Raw genomic sequence first — 25,722 nt, 5'->3', positions numbered from 1 at the left:
GAATTGTGAGGGCTTTCAAACATAATCAAGGACCTATAAATTAAATAAAAAATGAGCCAAACGTAAGATAAGGGATGATTATTTAATAATCATTCCCTTATCATGGCTACCAAACATAGCCTTAGCATAAAAAGTAATATTTTTTCATGGATGACCCAAATATGAGATACGTTTAACAAATACGACTCGTGAGACCGTTTTACAAAAGTTTTTGTCAAAGTAAATATATTTATAATATAATAAATTGAAGTTATTAATTAAATTAAAAATATTTATTTGCAATTAGTCTGTATAACGCATATAAATAATAAACCTCATATATTTATTTATACGATGATTATAAAAGACAAATAATACCCAAGTAATTCGTACTAAAAGACGAAAAATATATTTTCGTATTTATTTATCCATTTTAATACGCTATAATGTGCATTATCCTTAAATCTTAATTTACCATATTTGTCTGTAGGTAAGAAGACATACACAATTTTTTTAATAGAAGAAAAAATATATAAAAAAAACAAAACAAAAGGACCTTTTAGCCCTTTAGTCCTTTACGCCTTGCATTCAAGGCACTGCTTTTATATTGAAAATAATTTATTCTTATTATATTGAAGTTAGTGGCTGGAAAATGGGAAATCGAAGATGGGACAAGGATTCTAGTTCGGTTCATAAGGCGTTAACCGTTGGGTTCGGGTTGATTCCATAATAACAAAACCATTAGTTTGTTTGGATAAATTTATTTAGAGTAGGTCTCTTTTATCTGTGAGACGGATCAATCCTTCCGATATTTACAATAAAAAATAATACTCTTAGCATAAAAATAATACTTTTCTATGGATGATCCAAATAAGATACTGTCTCACAAAATACGACCCGTGAGGTCGTCTCACACAAGTTTTTGTCATTTATTTAACTGACTGAAATTTAAATTCTAAATCAATTATTTTTCAAATCATTATGATAAATTTCAAATTCTCGCACATGGATGTGTAAAAACAGAAAATGAGGGAAGGAGAGGAAAAAAAGAGAAGGATTGGAATACTTGTGGTGAGGACTAAGGTCTTTCATAAATTAAATCCGGGTCATGTTGGCCCAATGGGCCAACACAACAACATGGATTTACATTTATGCTATCTCCGGTTTGGCCATACTAATTCACAAAACTAAATTTCTTTTTTTTTTCTTTCCTTTTTAATATAGTTATTTTTTAAAAAATTGATATAATTTAAAAAATAATCGAGAAACTAAACATATTCTCATTTAAAAGGAAAAATGAAAAAAAAGAGGCGAATTTTCTAGTAAACAGAATAATTTTACTGGTAGGCAAACATTGACTGAGGCATTATTAGAAATCCAAGAGCTGTCAACTTAGAATCCTTGAGTGAGTCTCATGTGAGACCGTCTCACGGGTCATAATCCGTGAGACGGATCAACCCTACTCATATTCACAATAAAAAGTAATACTTTTAACATAAAAAGTAATACTTTTTCATGGGTGACCCAAATAAGAGATCCGTCTCACAAATACGACCCGTGAGACCGTCTCACACAAGTTTTTGCCAGAATCCTTTGCTTGGGATCAATATTTAATTAATTTATTAAATAAAAGGGCAACAAATTAATCTACTCGTAGAGCTATTAGTTTTTCAAACATAATTATTTGAGTTAAAGGTCAAACTGGGCAGATGAATGTGTTTTTCTTTGAAAATATTATATACAATCAGTCAAAAAAACTGTAGCCACCAATCACTTCAGCAGTAAAATTAATATATTTTTACAAAAAAAATCGTTTTTTTTTAGATTGATTGAGGAGAGATGAGGGTTCAAGCTTATATATATATATAATGCCAATAATTAGAAAAGAAATGATATATATTTTCTCGAAAATTCAATCAAATTTATGGTTAAATTGTTTCACGCTCCTTTTTTTGAACAATGTGTTCTAATAAAGAATATTGAACAACACATCACAAATCACACGACTCTTACTAAATTTTGGATCCTAGTTATGCCCAAAAGTTTCGCCCTGATATGTTTAAAAAATATTTGAATGACATATTTTCTTTTGAATCATATGTCTTATGATAGACAAAGTGAGAAATTCGGGTTTTTTCTAGTCAAATCAGACACAGTAAAATAAGGATAAATGTCGATTGAGCTCGAGACTAGTATCTATAATGTAAATGTCATGTTTCATTGGTACATAAAGATATCAATTCATACAGACGAATGATTATTTGATGATTCACTGAACAACACTTCTCGAAATGTCCAAGCGCTTATAATTTATCCAGTGGAATATCCTTTATTATGGTTGTATACCATTAGTCTTTTCACCTGAGACAACGTAGAAGTTCTACGTACTGACATGCAATTTGATTTGTTTATCACTCTCATTGAGAGTCAATAGGTGGCGAAGTTGGTTGTAGTTTCGAAATACGAAGGAACAAATACATTGTAGTCAGAGATTCACCGTTTGCCTATGAGTGGAGATATTCTATGTGATATGGTGAGTTAATAGTGCAATCTCTTGCCAAAGTAATATATGTACATTTTGAAATGTGTTCATCAATTTCACATATGATATTACTATGATAGACAATGTGAGAAATTCGTCACATCGAATAGGTGAGGGACACATCATTGATGAGAGATTGACACAGCTTGTGAGTAGCGTAGTAAAACTATATAAATGTGAACCAAATATTTTTTTTCTCACATTGTCTGTAATAGGACCACAATTTTGTTTCCCAAGACCAGGAAAATAAGTTTTGGAAATAAATACGCACGATGGGCACCGTCGATAATTCAAACCAATGAAAGTGGAAAACAACATTCAAAGATCCTCTCATGCATCCTTTATTTTCCATGTCCAAACCCGACATTTTTGGAGCTATATTGGTTGCAAATTAATTAAGAATTAACCTTGCATCACATTTAATTTCTTCGTTGTCTAATTTTATATATACTTTTTCAAAATCTCCAATATTTTGATAAATTCTGTATGATGCTTGAATATCTGCTCTTGATTTACTTGCATAGAGAATTTATGTAATATATATTACTTCTCCAAATTCTATTCATTGAGAATTTGGATGAAATACAAAAACTCTTATGAGATCGTCTCACAAATCAATTTTGTGTGACGAATTTCTGACATGATCCAACTCATAAAAAATATCATTTTTATGTCAAAAATATTATTTTTAATAATAATAATTATATATCAGATCAACTCAACTCAAACATAAAAATCGATGATAAAGTCTCGAATTTACCTAATCTTGACGAAAAGTACGAAGAACAGAATAATAAAATAATATTAGATATAGTTATGTATAATACATGTTGTATTGTGTCTCTCTTGATTTACTTGTATAGAGAATTTATGTAATATTAATTCTCCAAATTCTATTTATTGAGAATTTGGATAAAATATAAAAACTCTTATGAGACCGTCTCACAATTCAATTTTGTGAGACGAATCTCCGACATGATCCAACTAATAAAGAAAATAATTTTTACGTCAAAAATACGGTCTCAAATTTACCTAATCTTGAGGAAAAGTATGAAGAACGGAATAATAAAATAATATTAGATATAGTTACGTATAATACGTGTTCTATTGTGCAGTCACTTTCGACGATGTACAAGGGAATAATTATGGAGTTTTAGCTAGCTGGAATTATATACCCCTCCAATAGTCCCAATCAATCATATGATCAATAATATCCCAATCAATCAAATGGTTAATAATATTTCATATAGTCCAATTCACAAAATTATCGAACAGTCTGCACTTCCTAAACACATCGATCTGGATCATTAATTAAAATATAATCTATGAGATGATCCTCGTTTTATCAAAAGTTATAGTTATAATTATTGTTTGGGGTATTCAAAATGAGAGGAAAGCAAGAAGAAATCAAAGAATAGAACTTTGTAGAGGCAAGTGTTGAACACTTTCTTCTGTTTGTGGCAATATTCTCCCAAGATACAACTACAACACTTGAATAATGCGCACTCAAATATTCATGCTCTTTCACAAAGAAATGGATGAACTCTCTCTTGTTGAAGAAAGGAAGAAGGAGAATATGCTTATGATGTTATGATAAAAATGTTTTTGATTTTGAATAATCATGCATTTAATTATTTTTCAAATGAAAAGACATGATCTTTAATTCATAGGGGGTGTCCTTGGCCATTGTAACTGATCAGTATCATCAAACAATGCCAAGGAAATTGAAAAATCATCAGAAAATTCGAAAAAATCCGAAGAGACGCGTCTGTGCGCGCAGGGACGCACGCCCGCTCGCACGCTGCCGAGCAGCGCTCGGCAGTCGTGCGCACATGCGCGCCGCTCCGCGCGCATGTGCGCGCCAGCCCCTGGCAGGTACGCGCACACACGCGCGCATGCCAGTGGCATGCGCGCGCACATGCGCGCAGGCCCGCGCGCATGACACTGCCATACGCGCGCAAATGCGCGCAGACCCGCGCGCAGGTGCGTGCCTGCTACTGTTCATGCCGATTTTTTTTTTCGATTTATGTCCCTTACATGTTCCGACTACTCGTTTTAAGTTCTTTCAGCATTTGATGAACTTGTTTCGAGTTAAGTACAATTCAAATCTTTTAAACAAAAAAAAACTCCATCTCCACGTATCAGTTACATCTCCACGAATCAGTTACTCTCTCAACATGGATAATTATTGGATCTGAATATTATAAATAGTAGATAAATTAATATTAATTAAAAGAAAACATGTGTAATTCGAAGTTACGTTTATTAGAAATCTTCATTATTTGCTGTTAAAAAAATTAAATTAGCAGCAACAGTAAAAAGAATAATAATAATCACGACAGTGGTAAAAATCATAAAAACACTAAAAATAAATTTATATCAATACAATAATAATATTATTAGCAATAGAAACTAAAAAATAAATTAATTAGTAATACGAAATATTACTAAATAATACTAACAAATTAATTAATATATCTTCGTGTTATTTATCTCATTTGTAATTTCTGGAGCATCATATGTAAAATTTAGTAAGAACTATTTTTTAATTATTTAACGATCCATTTTTAAAAAAAATAATAATTGAAAATATAATATATTTTGAATGTTTTACTAACTTAAAACTCTAAATTTGTTATTTAAAATTTTCATTAATATGAAAAATATTTTATTCATTATTGTTTCACTTTTTAAAATAAATCTTTGTTAGGATCATACAAAAATATAAAAGAGGGTTTAGATAAAGTCTTTAAAATTTTCTTTTAAATTTTAGCTGGCAAAAACAATTGTTAGCTATTATTATCTGTTTCTTGACAAGCTAGATTCAACTTGACCATCAATAGATAATATAGTCATACATAAAGCATGCAACTGTAAATAAATAACACAAGATACATGAAAATTCGAAGACAATATCTTTCTACGTCTCCCGTCTTCCATTCAGGGAAATAATTTACTAAAAGACTTTAATGTTATAACAATCTGTAACAACTTACTTTAGTTAGGATTTATCAAATATTTACACCAAAACTTTTAGTATCTCTACAACACAAATACTTAAACAGTACCACTGTCTATTGAACCTTAGATACATACATATATACACAACTCTCTAAATAGATAACCTGAATAGCTTATGAGTATACACACAAGTTGATCTTAAGTGATCAAATGTGAACAATATGTGTATGCTATGGAACAACTTGAGGAAAAACCAATAAAGCGTGCTCGAGATCTTTGATAAGGCATATTATGATAGCTTCGGTAATCTTATTCTTGAATCCACCTTTAAATACAAGAATTTATCTAACGATCAAATCTTCAATAAACAGCGGTATTCGTTGTAAAATCAAGCTATCTAATTTCATTTCATAGTACGTCACAATTAATGCTCCTTGACATTCATTCAAAAATGTCAATAAACGACTTTTAAAAGTTGATTCACGAGATACAAAAATCTTCGCTTATCTTTGTCTCATCAAGAGACATTCTTGAACAATTGAAGATGTCAGATAATGTTCATTGATTGTGACTGATCTTCTGGCTTGTCGAGCTTATATGCATCTATATACATGCCAACTAGAAATCAATCAGCAACTAGGGTTCTTTAAACAATCAGCCGTGAGTCTTGGAAAGTATCTTCATCTAATCTAACATATAAATATGCAACCAAGTAAAATTATCTGGAGGAATATGTAGTCCAGCACGAGTCTAGAATTTTAGGTTGCCTAGCTTGACTTAGAATCTAGCTAGAAATATGTTAATACAAAGAAATAGCTGTTGAACTTACTAACTACACGATACTTTTTGTTATTACCAAAATAAAGATATTTTCAACATAAAATTTTTTGATAAATGCAAAAAAATGAGGAAGGTTTTATTTGCTTAAATTTAAAAAACAAAAAAGTTGTATATGATCATTTATTTTTCATAGGAGTTTTATGGTCTTTTTGCTTTTCACAGTGGTGAAAAATAATATTTACCCACTTTTTATGCAGAAAATGGGATTTCGTTGCCATAATCAATTTTTTTTAAAATACAATTTTAAAAAAACCAAAGTCATTACATATAAGATAAAGAATATGGCTTACTTTAAAAAAAATTATTACCCTGTCCAAAATTATCAGAGAACCTGCTCTTCTACGTCTATGAACTTACGCATTATATTGGAATTTATTTAGAAAATGATGATTAGGGTTTATATATACGAGGCTGAGGAGAAAACTTACTTTTAGTTAGTATAAAATTTTGGATATCAGATTCAAAATTGGAAAATTTATTAAACACAAAATAGAGAATATATAGCGTAATAAAAATAATTTTTATACAAATATTTATTCATAAATATATACTTCCAAGGGACAAGTTAGAAGTATCGACAGAAACGTAATCTGTGAAAGAGTTGATCCACTTGTCACCGATCTTATACATAACGTTCAAGCTTGGTACTCGAATATAATATATATGTTTATTTAACATATGCTTGAATTCTATGAACATATTCTCCTTAATCGTAACGATTGCATGTAATTAATTTACGATTAATCGACGAATATTCAATGAAATGATATATTTTCAAGTAGAATACTGAAGCAAGGTTTATAATTGGTACACGTTGAAAATAAATTCCTTAAAATATAATTAATTACCACAAAAAAAAAAGAAGAAGTTGAATTTAGTTGTTACGGTTGCAGCAAACATAAGTGTGCTGTTGAACTGATCCATCCATACTCCAAAAGTGCTCTTTCGATTTTTAAAATATGTATGGAAAGTTTCCGAAAGTAGAGAATAAACAAACAGAATTTAATTATTATAGGTGGGAAAATGTATGATTTTCTTCATTGGATCGAATGAATGTTAGCAATTCACACTCTCCGGTTTTAACTATTCAACATAATATATACATCTTAAAATTTAAATTGTATTTATTTAGCTAGATCCGTAGTAATTAACTTAAGTACAAAATATAATTTAATTATTTATATATTTGAAGAATGTAATATTTTCTAGATTGTATTTCGAAAATTCTAAAATTTTAACTCTTAGCTTTGTGTTATTATATTTTGATGTTGTATGTTGAAAGTTTTAAACTAAAGTAATATACGAGAACTAAATAACATCTTAGGTCAATTTTAGAAAAGGTCTGTAGTTTTATTTGTGTAATCGAGCTCTTTTTTCAAGCCAAAAATAAAATTTGTGGTATAAACACAAAATCAACATAACTGAAGGGTGAAAATTGGCGAAGTCCTTTCAAAAATGATATCTATTTCATAAATCTTTAGGAACATTTAAAAGTGAAATTAGCAAAATTGATAGATAGATAGATAGCATGGTGTGAATTAATGCGCGAAAGTGGTGAATTTATGGTTTCACATTACCAAAACCCTACAACTGATTGTTTTATTTTAATATATTTCACTCGAGAATTCGAATGCACTGGTGTTTAGTTTATACTAATTAATGGTAATAATTGATATTCTTGTGAGACGGCCTCATGGATCTTTATTCGTGATACATGTCAATTCTACGCATATTTACAATAATAAGTAATACATTTGACATAAAAAATAATAATTTTTCACGAGTGACCCAAATAATATATCTGTATACAAAATTAACTCGTGACACCGTCTCACAAACATTTTTGTGTACTAGTAAATACATACTAGTTATCGAGGTACACACGATATGTGAGCGAATCGCTCTTATTATTAATGTTTAGAAACTTGTTATAATTAAGTTATCGAGGTACACACCCTCTCTTATCTCATGTACTAAAATTTATTATGATAAGGTTAATTTTGTCATTACAATATAATACATAAATTAATCACTCTTATTAAAATCATTCCAAACATTAAATATAATATCCTACATTTTATTTATCCTTAACTTATCTTTATATTATATATCACATGTTTATCCTATCACGTGTACCAAACTATGCCTAAATTTATTAATATAACATGTATATCGTGATGAAGGTATGTATAATGTGTGTGCGTGCGTGTGTACATTCTTTCCAGGATTCTCTTGGTAAGATTGATGGCCTAATTTAAATGGTGAACGAGGCAGGCTTTATTGCGTGTAAATAAATAGGATATTCTCTTGGTAAGATAGATGGCCTAATTTTCGAAGATTTTAATTATCGACCAACATAGAGTTCAATAAAGATTATCATTTAATATGTAAGTAGACGAGGTACGAACATAAAATTTTACAATAATAGTACAATTTACACACACAAAATTTAGATATTCCATTACTTGAAAATTTTGGTAGAGCAGATTTGTTTAACTGTATCATTCTCTGTAATATTCATAATTAATGAGTTTTATTTTAAATATATATAATAAATTTCTATTAATAATATACGTATTGTCACGTAAAATGTTACTTTCGTTAAATGTATGAAAGTGAAAAAGTAAAATATATATATATAGACAAAAACTTATGTGATACGGTCTCACGGGTCGTATTTGTGATATATATATATATATATATATATATATGCATGTGAGCTTTTTCTTTGCTTTCCTAGCTTTCACACACAAAATCTTGTTATCCACAAAAGGAAACGAAACCAAACCAAAACGCATTATTGATATACAACAAAAGAAAGGCTCTCTCTTTAAACACAGCTAGTTCACTCTTTCATGGCTGCCCCACTCTCGAGCTCTTTATTATGCAAAAGCATCTTTCATTCTCCATGAAACCCTTGATTTTCAATTTGAGCCAAAAAGGGAAGCTTTTCTTGCAAGAAATAGATCAGATCGAGATATCCCTCGTGTGCTAATATCATTTTGCAAACACGCTTTTGATCGAGGAAAAAGGGGAGAAGAAAATTGCCAACTTTTTTTGAAGATCGGAGCCTTTTAATTCATGGGTATTTTCTGAGAACTCTATTTTTGGTCTCGGCTTCTTAAATCTCTCCAGTTTTGCAGCAGATTCTGGTGTTTCTTTTCTCTTACGTTTGTTATTTCTTGTTTGTTATTGCTTCTCTCTGTATAATTTCTCTACAGGGTTCACTTTCTTGATCTAGCTACAACTAGAAAATTATTCCATGGATTCTGGCAATAGTGACTCGTCGAGCTGTGGTGAGGAACAGGAGTATGATTCACGCGCCGCCGCCGCCGCCTGCTCCTTCTCTTCTTTTGTGAATAACCCAGTACCTCCCCAGCCGCTACCATTCGATCCATTTTCTAACTTTTTACAACTCCAAAATTCATCTCCGTTAAATCCTAATGTTTTCTGGTCAAGAAACAGTGATCTTAGTTTTGAAAATCCTTGCCCTAACAATAACATCATCAACTTCCCCTTCACGGCTCCTCCCCAGCCACCAACGGTGGTTGGATCCGGCGGCAACAATCTCACCGATGCACCGCAAGCAATTGCCGCAGAGAACGGGACTCAAAACCGGAACCCGGCGGCGCGTAACACGAAGAAAAGATCTAGAGCTTCGAGACGCGCGCCTACAACTGTTCTTACTACGGATACATCAAATTTCAGGGCAATGGTGCAAGAATTCACCGGCATCCCCGCGCCTCCTTTCACCTCATCTTCACTATACCAAAGAAGCAGGCTTGATCTTTACGGTGCATCCTCAAGCATGAGATTAAAAGCCCACGACGCCGCTCATCCACCGCATCTCCACCGACCATTTGCACAAGAAATTCAACGGCCGCCTCTTCCGCAGCCATTTCTTACCTCTTCTGCTTCCATTTCATCTTCAAGTACTACCAACAGTGCAGCTTCGACTTCAACTCATCCGATGAACTACCGACCACTTTCGACTCAAAATTCAAATCTTTTCAACTTGATTTCAAACCACAATCTCAATTCATTCCTTCCAATAGATCACAAATTCCCATTCTCAAGTTCTGTTAATCTCCCGTCAAAATTTCAGGGTTCTTTCGAAATCCCAACAAATCATGGCCTGCATTCAAATGTCAAAACGGCAGGGTTTGATGAATTTCCTTTCCGCCGCGGGAACGTTTCTGCAGCCATTGGTAACCTCCCAAACCTTGTTTCCTCCGATCAAATCCAACCCAGAACCGATCATAATAATGACGCAGATGAAACAAGAACTTTGAATGGAATCCACAATTTCTCGAGGAATATAAGAAATCAGAAGATGGATTACTTTCAGAATTCCTCAACGGATTTTCATGGCGACAAGGGGCAGGAAAACATTGGCACGAGGAGTTCAGAAGGTATGATGGAATCATGGATTTGTTCTTCCGAGTTGAAATGATTTTAGCGTAGAAAGTATGCAGTTCTAATCATGAGGTTTATGATTTTAAAGATTGAAAAAGCTTTTACTAGTGTGATTAATTCTTAGTAACTTAAGTTCAATTTTACTATTTCTATCTGCATTTCATTCCATGTAAATAATTAATGTCTCTTTTTGGATATATATTTATAATCATATATAGATCTATGAATAATTAATATTAATGAGTCTCTTTATGGGGAAAATTTGTAAAATACTATCAGTAAACTATTTTTTTAAGAAACGACCTCTTTCCATATATTTGAGAAGATCATTTCTTTAAAAAAATAGTTTACTAAGATTTTTAAAAAAATTAACCTGTCATATATTGAGGATTATCTTTCATGATGAACTTTTATAGTGTGTATTTTTTTTAAAAAAAATTAAGTGAATTATTATATATCCTAGGTTATTTTGTTTGGCGCGTTATACTGTATAAAATTTTATATTTTTGGACATATAAGAATCAGTTAAATGTGAAATCATTGACTTTTATTATAGAATATATTTTAGAGTAGGTCTCTTATGAGACGGTCTCACGGATATTTATCGTGAGACGGGTCAACCCTACCTACAGGGGCAGAGCCAGAAATATGGCTCCGCCCGGGCTAGAATTTTAAACTCTAGAATTTTTTAATATTTAAAATTGATATACCCGGACTAATATCATATTATTCTAAAATTATACAAAATTTACCTATAATTTTTTCAAAAAAAATTGGGCAACCCGAGCTAAAACCCGGGTAGAAGCCCACATAGCTCCGCCCCTGCCTACATATATTCATAATAAAGAGTAATACTCTTAGTATAAAAACTAATATTTTTTCATGAATAACTCAAAAAAGAGATCTGACTCACAAAATACGATCCATGAGACCGTCTCACACAAGTTTTTACTTATATTTTATTTCGTATACATGAAGATGCTAGAATTTAAAATAATAACTAGCTTAGATAGATGAACTGCGAGTGGCTTCATTCGAGTTTCACTCCACATTCAATTTTATTTTTTAGTAATGATTAATCTAAAATTTGATCAGTAATTTCAAAATTTTCGCACGAAGCTTTATTATAAACTTTATGATCACATTCGTATGGATATGCACATATTTTCCCCGTCTTTCACACGTTCGAAACTCCTCCAAACACATACAGATAGATACACGCACACATTAATGTGTATTTTTAGCTGAATTTTTAAGCACATTTGACAACTTTTGTTTCATGGCATGGCTGTAATTTTAATGTATGTCGTAAAATCGCAAAGAGACAATATATGTGATCAAATCTGTAACTTTCTTGATCTAATTATCTATTATTCTAAATTATAAGAGAGAGATGCTAAGACATTGTTTGGTGTACATGATAATACATTGATTACTCATATTTGTTTTATCAAGTGCTTAACTCTAGTTCTACTGATTTATTAACTATTTTTTTTATGAAAATTATCTTATCTTATTCTATATTTGTTGTATCATTATTTTGTTCACGTATATTGATTTATTATACTTATATCAATGGTTAATGAGACCTATCAATGTAGGCACTACCTTCGCTTCATTTCAACGAGTAAGATGTTGCGACATATATAATTTTAAAAAAAACAATGGGTCTTATATATGCATGGACAAATCTTGGTCATCTTTCCTGTCATGTGAGTAATGCCCACATGGGTAGGATGAAATAAACCTATATCATGTATAATCTCATCCACAAGCTAAGCGGTGCCTCATACTAATACTTTTCAAATTCCTCTCATATTTTAAAGCATTAAAAATTAATATTTATTTTTGAAATTATTTATAATAATCCATCATTTTATAATTTGTATCTATTAGGGTAAAAAAAATGCCTCTAATAGCACATGCATCCGTATCAAGATAATTTTGGCTTTTATTTATAAATCTCTACTCTTTAATAAATTACGAGACAAAAAATGATGTCATGCTGATTTTTGATTTTTTTTAAAAAAAATTGATTCTCCCACATCAACTTATTTTTGAACGAGCTTATCGCACAAGATTGTTTAGCAGAGTTTACTTATTGACGTAGTTTAGATGTTATCGCGTTCAAAATAACATTTTATCAAACGCTTATCTACAAATATTCTTGTTACCAAATATATATTTTTGGCGGTGCATGATTGGTCAGCACCTATGTGGCGGTGCATGATTGGTCAGCCTTTTTTTAAAAAAAAAACAAAAAATTTTGTGTGGTTGTGGGCATGCCACGTAGGCAGGCGCCCACAGGTGTGCAGGGAAGAGGTGTGCAGGGTATCATTGCTATATATATATATATATATATATATATATATATATATATATATATATTTATATATATATATACACAAACATTTTCTAGACGCGTGTAAAATGCATTTTCATTTTTTTCACTTGTATTAGTGAGAAAAAAATTGATCTTCCAATAAAAAAAATACCATATTTGATAGCTCTCAATTTGGCGCCTAACATTAACCTTCGTTGTAATTCAATTATAAATTATTTACCTTTTAAAAAAATTATAAATTATTTTTTAAAACAAGTACATAAGAAATTAAAAATCAAAAGTCCCTTTTCTGAGCATTATTCGTTTTGGAGTTTCCATGCGTTACGATTTGTACTATGGTATGGTCCTTTTTCCTTTAGTTTTGTAATAAAAATCGATTATATAAAGTACTTCTTTCGATTTGGACGCTCCATATAATTTAATGCGTACATTTCTGGACACAATAATTATTTTTAATACGGGGGGCTTAAATTCTATATCGATAATAAATAAGTATTAATATAAATTAATGAATTTTAATGAAGAAAGACATATATCTTCAGAAAGTCATTAATAGAAAAGTTCGATATAATTTCTTAACCTAATGATAATCAGAATTGTGTGTTTTTTTTAATTTTTAAAACAATTTATGGGTAGCTTTTAAGTTAATTAAATTATTGTTGTACCCGTTCTCTCCTTCATATTTTAATTTTCAATAACTTTTAGCTCAAGATTTAGGAAATCTTATTCAATTGTCAATCGTTAATCTTTGTAAAGTAAAATATGCCTCCTTCTAATTTATTTTTTTAATTTATTATTATTATATAAATTAGGGAATCTTTTACTATGTTTTTTTTTAAATAAAAAAATAAAATTCAATAGCAACGCTCTTAAGGGGTGTCAAAATGCGACATGACCCAACACGAAAAAAATCAGGTTCGGGTTGGGGTTTTTCGGGTTCGGGTTGGGTGGATTCGGGTTAGTGCCATGTTAGGCGGGTTTCGAGTTGGGTCGGGTAGGGTCGCAGGTTGACCCGCGAACTTTTTTTTTTTGAAAATATTACCTATATTTTTTTATATATTGTATGTTTATATGATAAAATTTCATCATTTAATATTTATTTTGCATATTTTTATTTTTTTAACAATTTTTTATTTGATTTAGTAAATATAATTTTAATTTTCTACTATTAAACTTTCAAATTTAATCGAAAATTTTGTTATTTCATTAATTTTTTTTAAAAATTTAATAAAATTCGGGTTAGACGGGTTGAGTCGGGTTATACGGGTTCGCGTTCAGATCGAGGGTTTTCGGGTTGCTTCGAGTTCGGGTTGGAAAAAAAATAAAAAAAAATTCGCGGGTTGATCCGAAACCCGGTTGACACCCCTAAACGCACTCTCCTTGGAGAACCTGATAACAACTTGATCGACCCAAATATGCCTATACTTCGGTTCCGTTCGGCTCGATTCAGTACAAAATTGTAGATCTATTGGAGCAAAAAGCACAATCTCGTGGATTCGTAGAAATCTACTTTTGAAGATTTAATTGTCCGAAAAAGGACAAACACTCTTTCTGTACGTACTTGGATTACAAGGTGACTAAATCATATAGTTGAACTTTTAATTAATACAAAGGTAATTATTTGTTCCGAGATCAATAATTAGTTCTACAAATGGCCGAGGAACTCAATTAGAGAATGATTCGTGATAGTCGTGCCAATATAAGGAAAATTAACACACTGAAGCTACATTTTCTTTTTTAAATCTACCCAAAAAATCAAATAAAATGTATGTAATCAATTCCATCAGTTTTTCGATTGAATTCTTGCTATCCCTAAGGGAAAAATTCACTAGGAAAATCTACGCACCACGGCCGGATCTATTTCTCATGTGAGACCAAACATTTGACTCCAAATATTTAGATCAATGATGATCGTTGAATCTATAGTTGGGACAACAATCACTGACAAAAACTTGTGTGAGACAGTCTCACGTATCGTATTTTGTGAGACAGATATTTTATTTGGATCATCATGAAAAATTATTACTTTTTATGCTAAGAGTATTACTTTTTATTATGGAGATCGGTAGGGTTGACCCGTCTCACATATAAAGATTCGTGAGACCGTCTCACAAGAGACCTACTCACAATCATTTACCTGATCTTTATGGATGAGGGCATATTCATAATCTTCGGATATTGCAATGTGTTTACTCCATCATCAACTATGTGTATATATCTATTTTTTTCCTTGACTAATTTGTATCTTTCAATGTCTGTAGAATTATTGATTGTGTCATAAAACCCCTTATGCCCACGAACCAGTTGTCCCCAAGAGGAATATGTGAATGGTGGTTGCTGATAATATTTAAAAATTGAGCAAAATCTTGATTTTTTAAAAACAAATCCTCTAAGACGGTTGGGTACGTAGTCTGAGCACCTAATTTTCAATATCTCATAAATATCTTAGCACTAATTAAGTATTAATAAATAAATTTTCACGTAACTCATGAGAATAATAGATATTATTTGATTGTATGGTATCGGGGGACTTTTTTTTTTCTCGAATAAGATACACGTGAAATGGAGAATAAAATAACAAAAAGGTTTAACATCGATTCGATGGGGGAAAGTAATTCTTTACGGCTGGTGACAAAAATTTTTTCTACCTCGAAAAGAGTAAATCTTTGTGACATGATCTTGCATGTTTACTTTCCGTGAAACATGTTGACCGAATCTATACTTACAAGAAAAGTAATATTTTTAGTATAAAAATGATTTTTTTCATGGATCGATTTAGGTTCGAAATCTGTCTCACAGTCTCATTTGGGTTTTTGTGTTATTTTAAACTGTACAAATGAAAAAATAAAAAAGAAGAGTAAATTTATGAAATCACATCCAAATGACAATTCAAGTCACTACTATTTTTTTAAGGACTATTCAGTTACATCATACAATAACGTCATTTATACGTCAGGAAAACGTCATAAAGTAGTAGTGAGGCCCATTAATTTTCAATTGAATTGAACACAGCCCAACTCTCGGTCAGCCGAAGACCAACTGACTGACCCAACAACTAATATGATCAAACTTCAAAATTCAAGTCCATAATGACTTTCCTTTCCATCATTATCCAATTATTTTTAATTTAGCCAGAATTCTGATGTAGAGATTGTAAAAGGAACCTACTGCATGATTAAAAAAAATATAATTTTCTTTATTCCAAAATTTTTATTTCTATCTAAATGATTGATTTGAGATTTTAGTTTATGATACTCATTAGAAATATAGGATTGTTTTCGGTAGATGAGACTAGAACGAATTCAGATTTCGGACATACTCCGAGTTTGAAATCACAAAAGAGACCGTTAGAAGAAATATAATCGTTTAAAACTCATATAATGAACCTCTTTTGTTAACACAAAAAATGGGATAAATCGATGCGAAATCTCATCCGTTAGATATAGTAACGGGACACCAAAAGAATTGATGAGCCGTATGAGGTAGGAAACTCTCAAGTACGGTTAGATATAGTAACAGGACAACTATCAAACCTAGAATTTATAATAGAGCATATGAGATCCATCATGAGCTATTTACCTTGGTTAGGAATGATGCGATAGTCAAAAGTCTGATTTGGGTCCGATCTTGATGAGCTGTTTTTAGGTATCGGTTTACATTCTAGAATAATTTGTATGATAAATGAAAGAAAATAGTGCATTTACAATATTCACAACATAGATAAATGTATTTTTGACATTTTTTCACACATTTAATTTAAAATTTTATTATGTTAATATAAATTCGAACTATGGACTATATTTTATTATTTTGGGAAAAACAATTAAGCACGCGTAAATTTCCATCCTCCAATTTTTTTTAATGTTTCTATTTATATGATAGCAAATTATAATGGTGATCTGAAGGAAGCTTGAACTGAATAGAATTTTCACTAAAACGGGAATGTGATTATGCATGCAGTTAACTTAACTACCTCATTCAATTTCTTATTTAATTTGTGTAGAAAAGTTTTTACACGAGTACAATCAATCTATCCACCAACACAAAATACGAATGTGTGTACCAAGAAACATATATAATGTTTGATTATTTGCAATTTTGATCAAATATTTTCTCAAATTTGACTTTCGATCTTGCATCTCTCATTTTTGAGGATTTAAGTCGTTTATTTTGCAGTTTTAGTTATTTTTCGAATGAATATACCTCAATGGTACTTCAGACATCACGCCAACACGTGGAAAAAAAGCTAAAATTGAAAAAAAAAAAGAGAAAAATATAAGACAAAAACTAGGAAATCAAATTTACAATTTTCTCCAATATAATATCTATAGAGTAACACCACCTTCCTAGTGACCCCTCCAAATTGGACGGCAACCATAAATTCCCCACCAAGTACACTTTGTCTACATCGAATCTCTCAATGTCACGCACAAAATAACATGGATTCTAAGTTCATTCTTTCCTGACATCAATAAAGCTAAATATTCATCGAGAAAGTAGTTATTCTTTGTTTGATGCATGCCAGCTATTTATATATAATTGTGCAGGAAACAATCCAAGGCACCCATGAAATCCCATCAGATTAAAGAATCGGAATATGACAGTACTGTGTATGCTGCAAGAGATCTCGTACGTATCCAAATCCAAATGAAATTCATGTGAGGTGACACTATGTTACACCGAAAGTTGCGATCATCCGAGAAAATGGATGTGTGCATGGGAATGTATACTTTTTAAGCAACTTCTAAATCTTATTTACATTTTTATATATGCATGCATCCTTACAGAGATAAATTTCATTTCAGAGCTAAAAAAATAAAAATAAAGAGAAAAATTAAGAAAACTCAATAGATACGACTCCGCTGGGGATCGAACCCAGAATCTCTGGTTCCGTAGACCAGCGCCTTATCCATTGGGCCACGGAGTCACCTTACTTTAAGTAAGATCTCTGAAAATTTTAAATATCTTTAAACATTTCATCTTTAGTTTATAACCTTACTTTAATTGCGGTTTTTTTAAAAATTTAAAACCGAATTACCATATGCGGTCGGGTAGTATTTTAAAAAATAATCGCGGTTTTGCATGTAGAATCAATCTTACGGTTTTGAGCGGTTTCAGGTGGTTGCGGTCGGTTTAACGATTTTTTTTAATGGAAAATATTAAAACTTATATTCTATTTTTTTTAAAAAAGCAACAATAATCAAGATTTTTATAAAATATAGTCCAAATCACACAAAGATAAAACTATAGTTCAAATCACACAAAAGATAAACTAGACAAAACAATAATCAAGATTCAAAACTAAGTTAATAATAAACGTCCCCCATCCCCACATTCAAAAGATGGTAAATTTTTCTGATTTGCAAGAACAGCTTTCACTTCTTACAAGACATGATGGTCATTCACCCTTTATCATATAATGGTAAAGCTTTCTGATTTGCTTCATATTGCAGAAAATATGAAGAACTCCCGTAATGGTTAGTAATTGTAGAAAATCTATTCCCATATTGATTATGAAAATGTCCCATTAATCCCTTAGGCAACTAAAAAATTCAACCATTATATATCAAAATTCAAACAATATTTCATTCGAGAATTTTGTTTAGACAAAAACAACAAATAATAATAATCATGCGACATTCAGGGCCTTTCTTTTTAAGAGGTCTGAGAGTCATCCGACTTAGGCTCATTTCTTTTAGAGTCCATATTTTTGAAAAAAAAAACTTATTATATAGTAGTGTAAATTGATCCAATATAAATTTATTATTCATGGGTTTTTTCCTTACATATCATAATTTTTTTTTTTGGCTCAATACAAACTTTTTTATTATTTACGTGTCTCTTGGTAATTTTTTTGTAAAAAAAAGTAAGATTGTGGTTCGGTCCTGGCGAAAGTTAACCGATAACATACGATCAACAAATAACAAGACAACTCTTTTTTTATAAACAAAAATCCACAAAAAACGAATATTACAATACATTTGCCAAAACAAACATTAAACCAGAACCAATCCATAACTCACGGACCAAAATTATCATAAATGAAGATAAAATTAAACCTTCTGGAGCGCTTCGCCTGAGAGTTTTCAGCGACCCCAAGAACAGCGAGAATTCCACACATGGCTGCGAATGGGCCAATTCTATCCTACTCCGGGAGATTTACTCCCTTTACTTTTTTTTCTTACACATGTCTTTTTTTTAATTATTATTATTAAATTTCACACTATTTTAACCAAAAATCAACCAAACTAATTTCGTTTCATGTATATAACATGTGTTATATATAATATTATTATTATTATTATTCTCAAATTTTAAAACTTAATATTTATATTTAAAAATTACGTGAAATTTTTGTTTGATAGTAAAATTTTTATGTTTGAGGTTTGAGATTTTTATTTCTATTGTTTTTATTTTTGTGTTAGAATCATATAAATTGTAAAAAATCAATATTTTAAAATTTAATTATTATAAGAAATTCTATGTTCTACCCATTTATAAACGCTAATAAAATTATTGTAGCTATTTTTAAATGTTAGACATATATATTATTTAATGACAGGAAGTAAATTTATAGAATTGGCCCTGCGAATGAATGTGCCTGCCAAGAGAGGGGTGGAAGACAGAGAAAGACAAGGGCTACAAGTCAAGGAGAATGGTGGCTAATGAATGATCCCAGCCGTCGATTTTGAAAGATTCCGTAATTTGAATAGGGTTTAAGCTGTGGCTTAAGATTCCTATTTAGTGTGGGTCCCATCTTTATTTTACCGCCAAGCTTGTCTTTTTTAAGAATTAATTTATTATTATTATTATTATCGATCTCCATCATTTGTGATTATTATTTCATCCTTCAAATTCTACCAACAATTTACTCTAGTTTCAACATATTTTAATTATTTCAAATTCATTTTAAGTTGTATTTAGATGGATAAATTTGAAATTAGTAGATTTCGATTATATTTTTATTGTTAAAAATGAAACAATAGATGTAATTTTTAAATCCATAATTTATTTATTTACAAATTAATTACACAAAGTAGAATGAATTTCAATTGCCTCTATTCAGTGAATTTAAAATTCATCATAATTAACATGAAATACTAAAAAAACATGAAATAATGAATTTGAAGTTTATAATCTTGCTTATCAAAAAATACACACAAAAAACACAAAAAAAAAATTTGAATAAATTTGAAATCCATCGTTCCAAATAAAAAATTAATTAAATATATATATTAATTATTTGATTGATTTAATTATTCCGAAATTATTTTGATGTTGATCTAATTAATAATGGATTATGCCCAATTTAAATATTTCATTTGTTGATTTTGTTTATTGTTATCAGTTGGACTAGTACTGGGCCATTGGTATTAATATACACCTAATTAATTGTTGATTTGGGCCTGGATAAAAGATCTAACTGGATCACAGATCCAAATCTAGTTTCGACCCGAATAAATACACGTCGAATCTAATGAACTTGGATGTCACCCCTGACATATGTGCCTATTTATAAAATAATAAAATTTTGAATATATGATCATCTTGTTGGACTTTTTAACCTAAGTTTTACGAATTATTGTAGTCACATATAGAAAATATGTATGAATTATTAATGTACAAACAAAATTCAATAATTGAATTGATCAGCTGGAGTGATCGATTTTCAATTAACTTTCACTCATCGTCCTCCTTTCAATTTCACTTAAAATAGCCGTCAAATGTTTCGAGTCAAACAATAATTTAATTAGCGCCTAAAGATAGCGTAAATTCCAACTTTTCACTTTAAAAAGTTGTCGCTAAGATAACAATTGTTTCAATAACCCTGATAAGTTCAATTTAGCGATAGAAAAACCGTCGACTAATTTAATGTTTTTTTTTGTGGTGAAAGTTCAAAGAGACTCTTATTTCCAAATGTGGTGTGTAACAGTAGAGAAAATTGAGATGTGGTAAACCAATTGTATTACTCGTAACAAAAAGAGTTTGGGAAGTCGGCTAATCCGATGACCAGTCAATCCAAGTAGCAAGTTTACACTTTTAACATTCCTAAAATTAAAGTAATGTGGATCGCTAAATGTGTCGTGACATTAATTGATACCCGAAGAAAACCATCCGACACTCAAATCAGCGATTAATCTTAAGAATTGTACTTAGACATAGATTTATTTATTATATACTTCTAAAATAGTTTGTGGGATTGGAAGTGTGTGTACCATTTTTGGCTTTAATGATTATGTGGACCCAATTTTGGCTTAATTATATTAATGATAACTACAAGAATTAATTTTAATTTAGTTGAATTAATTATTCTAAAACGAGCTATTATCAATAAAAATGCAATAATTTAGTATTGGAGAGATACCTAATAGTCTAATTGGTGCATAACTTTTTATATATGAACGAAAATAAATGAAATATAGTAAAGTTAATGCCGATTCTTTGAACTGTAAGATATGATGAAATTAGCATAGATTGTATCGGTCCCACATGATAATTTATGACTTACTATGCAGGTTGTTTATCAATTAACCTTTCAAGAGTTGGGTCATCCATGGGACAACCTGCATATATCTTATTTTGATAAAAACTTGTGTGAGACGGTCGCATGGATCGTATTTTATGATACATATATCTTATTTGGGTCATCCATGAAACAATATTATTTTTTATGTTAAGAATATTACTTTTTATTGTGAATATCAGTATGGTTGACTCGTCTCACAGAAAAAGATTCGTGAGAAATTAATAATTTGTTCAAGGAAATGTGCTTAGAGGGGTAAACCGTAAACGTGACCATCACGCGTTGAACGCAAAGATACCTACTTCTCCATTCCATCTTGGTTTCAGCTTGTTTTAATTTATTGGCCAAAAATTTTGTTTTCGTAGTCGGCTTGGGGCTTGTTTTATTTGATAATATTCCCTGCAAACTTTATTTCATCAGTCACACACATATGATATATTTAATTTAAATATGTAAATACGTAATTCAAGAGCTTCAATAGAAAATAATTACTACTACAGAGTTTATACTGTATATGCACATGCATGCCTGCGGGATAAAAGAAAAAAATGGTAAAGGAGAAACTAAAATACTAGATGATTATTGGTGGACGTGGACACGCTGCATGGAAATTTCATGGTGCCTAGCTACTACTATAGACTGACGAATTTTATATTGATTATATTTTAAATATTTCTTGGTGCATCTCACTGAATTAGTCTGACTTTGTAACAGACATTCTCTGAAGTGATGAAAGCTCAATTGATACATTGGATAAGATCGTATAACATTTTCATCAGTCAATTAGTATCATGCATTATCTCCATTGTACTATTTCATCATAAATCACGATGACTTCTCGATTTGGGAACAAGCTACCAAGTCCGACGGCTGGAATCGAAGCCAAAAATAGTTAAGTTGGAAGACTTCAAGCTTTTCCAATTTTCCGAATCATCTCATATTATCAAGTTTTTGAGAGCCTAATTGATCGAGCAAAAATTCACCACACGCACGAATTATATCTGATCGTTTAAGGATCATTTTGTGCTAAATATTTCTTTGAAAAAAATCATTATAGCTGACGGTAAAAATTCTTACCGATCACTTTGATTAAGTTTGTGCATATGTTAATAGTTTCATTTATGTAGTAGCAAGTCCTGCTGAAGTGAACAGTTGCAGAACTATTGTAATTTTTAAAGTCTTTTAGTGAAAATCATTCTATGATGAAGAATGAGTGATATACTAGTTTTATTCAAGTATCCGAACACCAAGTAACAAACTTTTGGATTTAGATTTCAGCAACCTTTTTTTTAGCTTCTATTTGATAACCAAACTGTTATTTACTTAAGTCATTTATGTGTTCAAATCGTGTATGTGAATGTAGGACCGAGTGCTTACCGCTTTACCAAAAGCTATAGCTAGTAGTAATGGTGCAACTCAAATCTTTTAAAACGTACAGCAGCTCAAGCACCACGGTTCGATCGCTCTACCAAGCAGGGACAATTATTACACCCAACAGTGAACTTCTTTCCGCGCATTACTCAACTGCTAACTTATTGATACTTAATTGACGATAATTTAATTTGAATGTTGCTAAGTTCAACCGAAATTTCTACAGAATTTATTGAGATTGTTTATCCTCACCATCCAAATCAATCTATACAGGAAGAAGACTGAGAAAAAAAATTTGAATTACTGTACCATGGAATATCCAACGAACAATTTTTTTAAAAAATAAAAAATTCAAAAACACGTACGTGGCATTAATGAGGTGAGATATTCGGTAGAAACCTATTGCAGCAAGCAAAATCAGTAGTTTAGCTGAGACCAAACCAATAATTAATTGTAAGATCGTTATTAATTAATTAATTAATCAAACGGGAAGATTATGAAGTGTGACATGACATCTAAATTAAACCTGTTCCTTTTTATATTGTTCAGTTCCGACAATCAACTTTGCTTCTCCATCAAAATATTTTTTCGATATCTAGGAGGTAGTGGTTGCCATAGTCGCATTTTTCAAATAAAAATCGTTAAATTTTATGATTATATTTCCTAAATAAATAAATTATCGAGTTACCCTTTTTCTTTCCAAATTAAATATTTACATTCACGATAATTTAAATCGATAAAACCCATAATTAACCTATCTTGAATATGTACATATAATAAATCTTCTACTTTCTTTGTTGTTTCAAGTAGGAAAAGGTGTTACAATAGTGTAAATTTTCTTAACTAACATGTGACTTTTGTTAGACTTTGTGTCCGACGTTCGAACACTGAATTCTCACTTTTGATTATTTTGACACATACTAATATAAATCTCTAAAACATTTTAAGATTCCCACTTAATTACAAGGATATTAATGTAATTAAAGATTCTAATAATATGGTGAACCAATCAAATGTTTGACAATTATTCAAATATAAAATTAGTTGATTATAGTAAATTTCAAATTGATTAATTTAATTAATTGAAATACATAATTGGAGGATGGAATATATTATTGGGTGGAAATAGTTTTTTTTTTTTTTTTCAAGCAAGGGAGAAATAGTAAAATACCACACGAATTGGTCAAGGCCACGTGCCCAGGTAACTCAATGTGTCGGTTAAAACCGTGAAAATTCTCGGGAAAAAACCGGCATTAATAATTATAGATGATTTTTAGTCGTGGTTAGTCTGGCATACCTTGATTATTGACGTTTGACATATTTAAAACCTTTTTTTAACTGGCGGCCGATATATAGGATGTGATTAATTATATTAAAATTATACATCTAATATATGAATAAAAACATCATAAGTGAGTATGGAAGTAAGTACAGTAGATGTACAATATATCAAAACTATATATATATATATATATATATATATATATATATATATATATATATATGTGTGTGTGTGTGTGTGTGCGTGCGTCGTACATGCATATTGCATAAACTTTTGGGTTGAACACAGTAACATGTAAATCACGTCAATTAGATAATCTACATTAAACAAGTCTTATGTGACTTGAAACATCCAAAAATATATTGGCAAATAATTGAGACATTAAATTTTTTACTGAAAACTCGAGCTCTAATTAATCTCACAGACTCAATCAAAATATTACTTTTCTAGAATTTCATAGTCGAATATGGAATATATACACATTCCTTTTTTTTTCTTAACTAATTAAGCCCGAAAAAAAAAGAAGGAATATCGTGTCTTTTCTTGTTAGAAAAGTAGAATAATAAGAAAATATGATTTGTTTTTTTTTTTCGAGAAAAAAGTTAACTATGGTGTGATGAAGATTTAGTAGAAAGTTTGATGAACCAATTTCTTCTCTAACAATGTCTAAACGGTCACATTATTAGACTTGCTATATATTAGAGGACGTCACTTGTTTTTATTTTTCCTCTCGCTTCCCGTTTAAGCAAGCAAAACTTTTTTCATACATATATATATATATATATATATATATATATATATATATATATATATATATATATATATGTATAATAATAATAATAATAATAATAATAAAACTACATTAATACTTTATCTGTGTATATTAATGTAGTTTTATTATGGTTTTGTGATTATATTGTCTCGAATGTTGTAACATCTTGTAACAACATGCAGCAGAATAATAAAACACAGAAATAAATAACTTTAATTAAAAGTAATACATAGATAATTATGTATAACTAAACATACTTGTGTGATGTCTCGTGAAAAAATAATCAATAGAAAAAAAATCGAGTTTTTAGATTATAATGCATAATGAAGGACATAAACTAATCGATTAATTTAGTGGCTAGCTTTTTCCGTACATTTTTTAAAAAAATGCTGACGCTCTTTTAGAGTTCTTTCATGGGAAGGAAATAATTTTTTGGTAAACTAACTAAAAAATCTTCAATAGTTATTTTCAATCCGATATTTATTATTTCTTTCATACCATAAACTAGGTGAAAAATAAGTAAAACCATTTTTTTAACTTAATCTAATTTAAATTTTGGACATTGGTTAGTTAAAACTTAATGACAGTGCAATAAGGTAATAATTACGAAGACTAAACCCAACTAATCGCAAACAACATAGTAACATTTTCTTCATTTCTTTGTGATAAATAGAACATATATATTTTCTAA

At 30.3% G+C, this 25,722-nt stretch overlaps 1 protein-coding gene and 1 non-coding gene across 2 annotated transcripts; one reads left to right on the top strand and one right to left on the bottom strand.

The window, feature by feature from the left end:
* The first annotated feature begins 9,074 nt into the window (after positions 1-9,074).
* Positions 9,075-10,992, top strand: LOC140841771 (uncharacterized). The gene is made up of 2 exons (XM_073209434.1): positions 9,075-9,407; positions 9,544-10,992. The coding sequence occupies exon 2, from the start codon at positions 9,585-9,587 to the stop codon at positions 10,773-10,775; it is 1,191 nt and encodes a 396-aa protein (XP_073065535.1). The 5' UTR covers positions 9,075-9,407; positions 9,544-9,584; the 3' UTR covers positions 10,776-10,992.
* Positions 10,993-17,936: 6,944 nt separating this feature from the next.
* On the bottom strand, positions 17,937-18,009 carry TRNAR-ACG (transfer RNA arginine (anticodon ACG)). Its single transcript has one exon. It is a non-coding gene; the product is annotated as a tRNA-Arg (tRNA).
* Positions 18,010-25,722: the final 7,713 nt, after the last annotated feature.

Source organism: Primulina eburnea, chromosome 9, assembly GCF_022965805.1.
Source record: "Primulina eburnea isolate SZY01 chromosome 9, ASM2296580v1, whole genome shotgun sequence".
In the NCBI taxonomy this organism is placed as follows: domain Eukaryota; kingdom Viridiplantae; phylum Streptophyta; class Magnoliopsida; order Lamiales; family Gesneriaceae; genus Primulina; species Primulina eburnea.
This window is presented reverse-complemented; position numbering and strand designations above follow the sequence as displayed.

Excerpts from the sequence above, each read along its gene's own strand:
- LOC140841771 (XM_073209434.1), top strand. The coding sequence starts at position 9,585 with ATGGATTCTGGCAATAGTGACTCGTCGAGCTGTGGTGAGGAACAGGAG.